The sequence below is a fragment of the Gobio gobio genome (assembly GCF_949357685.1).
Source record: "Gobio gobio genome assembly, chromosome: 11".
In the NCBI taxonomy this organism is placed as follows: Eukaryota; Metazoa; Chordata; class Actinopteri; order Cypriniformes; family Gobionidae; genus Gobio; species Gobio gobio.
Genome location: NC_137104.1, coordinates 40,052,437 through 40,061,966, shown reverse-complemented (window position 1 = coordinate 40,061,966; position 9,530 = coordinate 40,052,437). Strand labels below are relative to the sequence as shown.

The window sequence follows — 9,530 nt, the reverse complement described above, 5'->3', positions numbered from 1 at the left end:
CGTGTGGAAATGCGGTCGTTTGAGCAGACAGTTCCTGGACGTGATCGCGCGAACTCTAGGTGGCGCCAAATGGATTTCAAAAAACAACGTTTGCGCTTCATGGACCAGAGTGTTTTGCAACGGCTCAGTCACAATGAAGATAAATTAATTCAGGAAGTCTACATGTATTAATTAGATTGATACTGATAGACTTATAGATAATTTTATTGATTATAGCCAAAGACTTTAGATATACATATTCTTGAAAGTGACTTTGTTACTTCATAGGCCTACCTACAAACAGAACGGAACAGAACAGGATGGAAATAAAAAGCTAAAGTTAACCATTGCTCACTCAGTGAGAGATTACATGAGGGACAAACTTGATGTTAATTTTTATTTACTTTATGTACATTTTCATCTGGAGGATGACTAACAGGATGAACATTTAAATTAAGGACACGGCAAAAACCTATGAAATGATTACCTTTTACAACAATATTGTCAGGAATGCATTTTTTGTTGATTAGAAGAAAAATTAAGATACACCTAATAATAAAATGTTTGTTTTTTTATTCTAGAATTTATATATAGTATCTTTAGGCCTACATAACATTATTTTAACTAAGCCTTCTATACTATTCGTTAGGCCCATTGAGCATTTTGTGACACGAAAGGCTCTTCACTTCACATGGCATATGGACTTAGGTCATCAGTGATTATCACAAACTGCTCACTTAGTCTCCCAATAATTGACTTTTTATGTAGAAAAATTCCCCCTCCTTTCGCTGTCTTTCTCTTTCATACATGAATTCCTCATCGACTCCTGGATAATGGGGTCAGTAGTAGGTGAGTGTGGGATCAGGATTGTTTTCTCATTCAAATTCAAGTAGCTTTATTGACTCGACCACTTCAAAGATAGACTTTTAGGGGAAGCATTCAAAGTGAGAGCAAGAAAACAGCTTGAACTTTTGCCACTGTCTCCATTCTGGCTGAAAATATACAGTTTCTTCCTTTCTCTCTCACTCGTTTCCCCCCTCCGCTTTTCCTCTGTTCCATTTCCAGGGATATCATTTCTTATCCAGACTTGTTGAAATGTTCTTGGTAGGGGGGTGGGATCCGGGGGTAAAGGGAGAGAAAAGAGACGGGGTGGGGAGCAACTAAGGAATCGACTGGTAATTACCTCCGAGCATTTGGAGAAGAGGATGTGGTTTCAGTTTACATGGCCTCATTCTTTCTCTCCTCCTGGCTCCCTTTTGGCCACTCAAACAGTCCATTTGCTTCTCGTCTCCTCCGCTGCTTCTTTCACGCCATTTGTAGGAGGAATGTGGAGATGTGCACAAAAGGAACAAAAACGAAATGAAGTGAAGCAGATTAGAGAAAAGCGAGAGAATGAGAGAGTGAATGGAACTGATTATAGAAAACTAATGATGAGACTTCATAATGAGCCGTTGTCAAATTCATGTGGATAAACATGAATATAATCATTAAAAAAATATGCTCTGATTGAAATAATGGCCTTGTTTAGAATGATTGAAAATAAACCATTTTAAAATGAAGCTTTTTACCATAGAGATGCGTAGATGCCACATTTGACCGCTCCGGATACGTTGGCACGCCCAGCATCAGCCATCTTGGAATGGTCAGCGCGTCTTCACTGACAGTAAGAATCAATTATGCCACAGCATTACGCAGCTTCTGGTTATAAAAATTGGAAAACTTTTCACTGGTGAAAATGTGTTGGTTTGTGTTTTTAACTCACAGGGTTTTAAGCTATGGTAACTTATTAATGTCATGTTAGCTGACGCCTGCGTCTTGTTGTATTGTGTTAGTTTAGCAACATCGTCTGCTGAAGTCTTGTGCAGATACAGATATTCATACACGTGTCTAACTATGTTGACGCTTTGACTGTTCCAATATGGTGGACGGCTTATGTATAGTGGTCCATAGGAACAGCCACTAATGAGGCATCTACTATGCAGGGGCGCTGCTAGCAGTTTTGGGCCCTATGAAACAATATGATGTTGGGCCCCCTACCGCACCAACCTAGTTATCCAAAATCTTTGTCTGCAATTTAATAATACTGACCAATTAAGCTTTGCTCGCTCAACCCAGAGTGCCCCAATTGGCTGATGAAACATTGATTAAAATTAAGATAAAATTTATACAAAACAAAATCATGTCTGACCCACTCCATGTCTCCTGGTATTGCGCATCTTATGATGTGTCCTTTCTCACTCGTGCTGTTCACTTTTCATAATCAACATAGATTGACAACATAGATAGACGTAAAAAAAAATTGCATTATAATATTTTAACATAAATTCAATTCAATTGTATTTGTATAGCGCTTTTCACAATACACATTGTTTCAAAGCAGCTTTACAGAAAGTGCATTTCATAAATGTACATAGAAAAATGTTAGAAAGAGAATGTTAAAGAAAAATGTTAGAAAAAGTTAATCAATCATGTATTAATTTTTAAATATAAAACTAAATACCTTTTCTTAATGGCTACAACAAGTATAGTAGCCTACAGTACAGAGAAATTTCATGTAGGAGTGGGATTTGAGCGTGAGCGGTTCATGAGTGGACCGTTTTGCTGGATTTTGCCGGAAATGCAGAAATAAGCCTGAATTTTGTTATATTTGTGACTCTTTGGTAGATTATACATTTGTAATTTCTATTACATTACTACTAGTACTGTTACTACTAATAAAACCAATCTCTGGGGGCCCCAAAGTGCGTGGTCCCTTAGAATCGTCCCAACTTCCCCCCCCTTAGCGGCGCCCCTGCTACTATGTATTCCAGGGTTTCCACAGGTTTTAAAAAAATCTTAATTTGACTTCCACAATTTAAGGGCTTAAAAATTGGAGGAGAAAGTCAATATCATGGCATTAAATTAGGGCCCTATGATGTTTGCAATGCAGAAAACGTGGACTGAATTGCAGAATCTATTCATAAAAATGGAATTTACTACAGAATGTCGCAGAATTTGTTACATTTTGGATGAATAAATCAATATGTCAGTACACTTCAAGGGATAGTTCACCCAAAAACGAATATTCTGTCATCATTTACTCACTCCAATGTCATACCGAACCCGTAAGACTTTCGTTCATCAGATAAAGCAATCGAGTCTCTTTAGAAAATTTGGATTAAACCGCTTGATCCGTATGAATATGGATTAGTTTTAGGATCTCTTTATGAACTTTTTGAAGTGTCAAAGTGGTAGCTGCTTAGACTGTCAATGGAGGGACAGAAATCTTTCAGATTTCATTAAAAATATCTTTTGTGTTTCGAAGATGAATGAAAGTCAGTAAAATTTAAACGAACCATTAAAGCAGAGTCCAGAAAAAAAATAAATAATAAATAAATAAAACAGATTTCATAGGGCCCTAAATTTAATTGCAAAATGATATTGCATGCATTGCAAAAAAAAGGATGTTCTTCCTCAGGATTTTTATTTTCCAGTACAAATCCTAAACATCCTTAAAGGTCCCATGGCATGACATTTTTATTTTCTGAGGTTTTTTAACATGAGTTCCCCTAGCCTGTATATGGTCCCCAAGTGGCTAGAAATGTTGATAGGTGCAAACCGAGTTCGGGGGGTCCTGCTCTGCCTTTGAGAAAATGAAAGCTCAGACGAGCCGATCTGGAATCTTCCCTGTATGTCGTCATATGGGGAACGGTTACCTCTATGGTTACCTCCCCTTCCTCTGCTTTGCCCGCCCAGAGAATTAGGAGAAAATGGATTCCGCTTATCGGTCGCGATGTCAGCACAAGCTTTACAAACAGACTTTTACGACATGGATTCGACAGCACCGCCACAAACAGTGAGTAACAGTGTTCATTAATGCCTGATCTGTGATCAGTGATTTCTGATGTGTAGCTAATCATTCAAGTTCACGCAGATTTTCTTTCTAAATCGTTTAATACTGTCAGTCCCACCGCTGGCTAAACTTTACATTGTTTCTGTTAGTAGCATGAAACAAATCTGTTATTTAAATGATTACAGATCAAAGAACGCTCTTTATAATGTTCAGAGCTGTGAATCACACGTTGCGAGTGTATCTGCACACTTGTCCAAGCTGCCATAATAATGAATGACACTTATGCTGCACAACGAAACTCTTACTGTATTCATTTCGATGTCATGTTTGCTGTTAGTTGTGGTCAAAGCATTTTGTGAGAGAAATAGCGTTGCAATGACGAGATCACTGCATTCACGCGATCAACAAGACTGCATGTTTACTCAATGCTCATCACTGCAACTTTTCATGTGATGGGAAAAGAAAGAAAAATAATGCTATAATCAACACTTTGACGATTCGTTCATCTCAACGGCTTTGATGGTAAAAAAAAACGTAGTAAAAGTATTCGAGAGGGGTTCCACATGTTACAATGTTCGTAGAATAAGGAGGAAGAAGACAGGTTCGGCGTGACTGGGACTCGTGTTTATTCAGAACTCAAATAAACTCGCGCTCACGGCGCTCTCAACAAATAGGTACAATAAAACTTTCTCAGCAATCTTTCTCCAGCTCTCCGTCTCTCTGGTCCACATGCAGTCCGTCTCTCTCCGGCAGCGCTTTCAGACCTCGCTAAACCACGCCCCCTCCGCCACATAATCTAATACTCATTTCAAATGCAAAGATCACAACAGTGGGCGTTTTCACTGAAGTCTCACAGCAGACACGCCCCTTGAAACAGGGCTTTCAAGCCAGACACACATACGCGCGCACACACACACACACACACACACCGCCGTCTTCATGAGAACGAGTGTTCGACGTTGAAAGCAAGTTCGCGAAAGGTTGGTATCTCGTGAACACCTTTACACAATCACACATTAAAGTGGTATAAAAATATTTTTAATTCAGAATATAATTTTGTCAGTGTGTTATGTCGACCCGAGAAGCGATTGCTACTTTAGAAAGTTAACTCGCAAGTTTGAGGTAAAATGCACGTGGGTTGTCGATGTCAAAACACTAGAAGCTGTGATTAAAATATGAAATAATGTTATGTCATTAGGCTATATTGTATAGGGTAAATTTAGTATAGGGTGTGAAAATTGCACAGCTGTGGTATTTGTAGCCTATAGGTTTAGCTCAATTTAGGTTTAGCTGTATATTTGTATTTTAGCTCACAAATGGGTTGAATACATGCGGTTCTGTGTAATTAAATAGCATTATGTGGACAACTTATCTTATATAGAGAGGAATAGTATGCTATTACTTTATCATACATTTACATGAGCAGACAGATAGCATTTAAGTCATTGCTTAGTAACTCATAAGTGTAGCTCTAGATGTGAGTGCAAAGATTTTGCAAACGCAAGTTACAAATACCCTGGGGGCTAAGCCCCCCCTGTCTTCCAATCCTAGTGACGTCCCTGCCACAGACACAGAGGAGTCTACAGCAGCGCTCAGCAAGAGACAGAAGAGAGCCGAGATTTGAAGCTGTGATATGATTGACTGACAATGGCTGACTGTTGTGGTTTGAATACCAACAAAGCCCAGCATGAGATGTCTTTGTTGGCATGTTTATATGAGGGAAAGGGATCTGAATAATATGGAGGTTTCCATCATTTCAATTTTTTTAAACAAAAAGTAATTGTTTGACATAATGGAATGCTTTCTAATTCAGTTAAATGTAATATATTATTTAAAACAAGTTACTGCAGAACTCCACATTGAGAGGAGGTGTGTGATCCATGAGCAAGGAGGAGTCTAGTCTTGTCAGCAGTTGCTTTGGATAAAAGCGCCTGCTAAATAACACGTATTAGGATGTAATTGAAGGAATTAGCAGTATGACCCGATCGCTCAAGGCAAATGATGGGGCAAATAGGGGTCTAGTTGGATCTTTACTGGAAGCACACTGTGCGCGAGCAGCGGCCGCCCAATGAAACGCACAGGCGCAAACGCTCCGGATTGGTCGAGAACTCAGCGCACATTTACAGGCTGATCTGAGCGAGAGAAAGAAGCTGAACGCCGGCAGATGAGAGGAGAAGAGCCGTCCAAAAACAACGGGTCGAAATAAAAGATAAGAAGAAACATGGAATCAAACGTGGAATCAAACGTGGAGCGAGCTTTTTCTGACTTTTCTGGATCCTGGAAAATGAAAAATTCCGAGAATTTCGAGGAGCTTTTGAAAGCTCTCGGTGAGTTTTAAACATTAGGCTATTCATTATTATAAAAGAATAAGTCAAAGATGATTAAAAGGAGAAATCATTCAAAGTTTTTAACCCATATGTTATCTTTGTGAGCCGGTTATTTTACTTTAATTTAAATTTGTAAGGCTTAAAAGTAAAATGTCTTGTTGCAACTGCCTTGTGAAAAAGGGAAAAAAAAGTGTTGGAATAGGTGGTTGTTATTATGACTTTAAATTTTTTACATTTGTTTTACGATATAAAATGTGCCATTTTGTTATCTTTTTGTTGTTTGCTATAAACCAAGCCCCCCCAAAAAACTTGCATGACTGCATGTCAGTTATTTAAAAATAATACAACGTTACACTTTATTTGGATATTCCACTTTAGACATGATATAAGTAACTTTGCAACTACATGTCAACTCTTATTAGATTATTAGAAGACTGTTATGTTAGGTGTTAAGGCTCGGATTAGTAGAATAAGTTGACATGTACTTGGAAAGTTACTTATAGTCAGTAGAATGCCTGTTGGGGAGCATTCAAATAAAGTGTTTGCAAATATTAAGCAGACAGTTGCAAAGTTACTTTTAGTTAGTAGAATGTTTAAAGTGGACCATCGAAATGAAGACATACCGAGACCCAGTTTGACCATAAACACAATCAATGGAAAGCTGCATGGAAAAAATTTTATGCTTCGCTTCCTCATGGGATTGTGATTAGGCTCACAAACCCTGAAACGGGGCCCCTCGGCCAGCCGTTTGGCTCTGCAGACACACCGTCCCTCGACCCCAATTATTCACGCCATGGGGAGTTCAATTAGACTAAGTATGCTGTTGCCCCTAAAGAAAATATAATGAATTCACTGTCGTAACTCAATATTAAAAATATATACATTTCCTTGTAAACATTAAGACCGGGGCACCCTAATTTTGATTGCATAAATATGCAACTGCTGTTTAAATTGTAAAACATTCCAGTGGAAATTGGACACGCTCATTAAGGACAGGAAACTGGGCGTAGGAAAAATGGCTTTGATTTATGATAACGATAAATGGCCTTTTAATTTCTTAGCACATTTGTGGGTGTGTTCTACAGGCGTAAATGTCTTTCTGAGGAAGATTGCAGTTGCAGCAGCCTCCAAACCAGCTGTTGAGATCACACAACAAGGAGAAAGCCTCTCCATTCAGACCTCCACTAGTGTGCGGACCACTCATGTGTCCTTCACGGTGGGCGAGTCCTTCAACGAGACTACGGTGGATGGACGCCCATGCACAGTAATACCATCCATCATCTCTCTATCAATCCATCATTCCACGCATCTCATATTTTTCTCTCTGTAAATTGCTAAACGTAATCATGTTAAATGTAATATTAAAGTATGTATTATCATGCATTTAGTTTACGATTAGAAAACAATATCAATAAATATTATAAACGATATTATTATTAATATTTTCTAACACTAAACTCTATAAATTCATATATAACTTTATTCGATGGTGAAAGTTCACTTTTATCTAAATTATCTATATTTCAGCAAACAATCCTTTATGCGACTATAAAGACATTATAAATGACATATCCCCGCTCTTAGTTGTTTTCTAACTATTTCAATTTCCCCTCAAGAGTTTTCCAAAATGGGAGACAGACAGTAAAATCACTTGTGAGCAGACGCTGCAGAAGGGGGAGGGGCCTGAAACATCATGGACACGTGAACTGACCAATGATGGCCAGATGATTCTCGTAAGTACTCCACTTGGTATTTGGAATTATGCCAGTAGCATAGACTACAACCACTCTGAGCATCTTAAAATGCTCAACACCTTACAATGATAGATGTTGTTCACATAGATGTTCACATTATTAGAAGTCACACAGCTCCCATTAAGGCCACTTACAGGAAACAGGCACCTTGATGCCAGTGTTTTCTGTTCCTAATAGATATTTTGTAACATTCATTTAGTTAAATCAGTGTCGCATGGTTGGAAATTAAAACGACAAATCAGAGAACAAGATCTGTTTTGATATGTGAATATTTAACATGTGTTGAAATGTTAAACCCATGCATCGGATATGAATCTTAAATTGTTTAAACAGTTGGATGGTGGTTTGTGATGTTTATTTTTCAGACCATGAGAGCCGGAGATGTTGTCTGCACCCGTGTGTATGAACGAGACTGAAGGACCTCCGTTCATAACATTCCATTCCATCTCAACTATACCCACCACAGTGTGCTAAAATACTAGTTTAGCATTGTACAAATAGCCTGTTCCTTCCACTTTTTATATGTTTAACATGTGCTAAGTTTGTGTAGAGAAGGAGAGATGTTTGAAGGGTCAAAAGCGGTACTTGTATAAAAATGGTGTGAGTTTGCATTGTTCTTTCTGATGCATTATCTGAAAAGTGTATTTATTGTTGTTGTTGTTGTTGTTGTTTGTGCATTTTATGTCGCAGTTTCATGTATATACCACAATGTGGCTTATCAATCAAAAATGTTTTTGGCAATAAACCTTTATACAAATAAACCCCCACAAAATCTCATGACTACTTCATTGTTATCATCTTGCCTGGATATATAAATCTCTTTGACACTGACCTTGGTTGCACTTTTCCAATTATTTTCTGCCTCATTCCTTCTCTTCAAAGTGCCCTTTGTGACTGTTCTCGCTTTCTGTCTCCTGATCCAACCACTCGCTGGTTTAAACAACACTATAAATTTGTACTTCACAAGTGTACATCAATTGTCGAATTATTTCCTGGCAAAGAGTAATGTTGGAATGAGGGAGAGGTACGGAAAGAGTGAGCAAACGTTAGAAAAGAAAAATGATTTCATATTTCGAAGGTTATATTCCCTCTGCTCTTTCTCCCATCTGCAGCTAGTTACTGCATGAGGTCAATGAGAACGGCTGTCATTCCTCTCTTTTTTGTCTTTTTGCAACCAGATCCATGATCCAAACTGTTGCTTTACTCTAAATCTGGGGCACATGCGTCTGGAAGTTCAATAAAAGAATATGTATGAATAAATTATGCAAAAAGTTGCTGATGTACTTTTAAACTCTTAATTCCATTCTGCCACAGACACACATTTATTCAGCCATGTTCAAAGACTGCTGTGTTTTTCCAGTCGGCTGCCAATGATGAATTTTCCAGGTTTCCAGACAACAGAGCTCACAGTGGACTTATTCAAGATTGCACATAATTTCATTCTGCTGTGTTGAGTATGTGTGTTCTACGATTCTCAGTGGTCCTGTAAAGATTTTTAAGCTCATATAACCCATGAAGTGTATGTATGCTGCAGTGTACAGAGGTTGCAGTTAACTTTACAGACTTTCTGGAAGAGGTTGAGAAGGTTAAAAGCTCTTCTAAACAAAATCAGATGCAGTGATTATATTTTTGGGGAGT

The 9,530-nt window shown here is 38.2% G+C and overlaps 1 protein-coding gene across 1 annotated transcript; it reads left to right on the top strand.

The window, feature by feature from the left end:
• Nucleotides 1–5,761: 5,761 nt before the first annotated feature.
• crabp2b (cellular retinoic acid binding protein 2, b) lies at nucleotides 5,762–9,166 on the top strand. The gene is made up of 4 exons (XM_079829440.1): nucleotides 5,762–6,138; nucleotides 7,224–7,402; nucleotides 7,755–7,871; nucleotides 8,258–9,166. Exons 1-4 carry the CDS (start codon nucleotides 6,033–6,035, stop codon nucleotides 8,306–8,308), a joined length of 453 nt encoding a protein of 150 aa, XP_079685566.1. The 5' UTR covers nucleotides 5,762–6,032; the 3' UTR covers nucleotides 8,309–9,166.
• The last annotated feature ends 364 nt before the right edge of the window (nucleotides 9,167–9,530 follow it).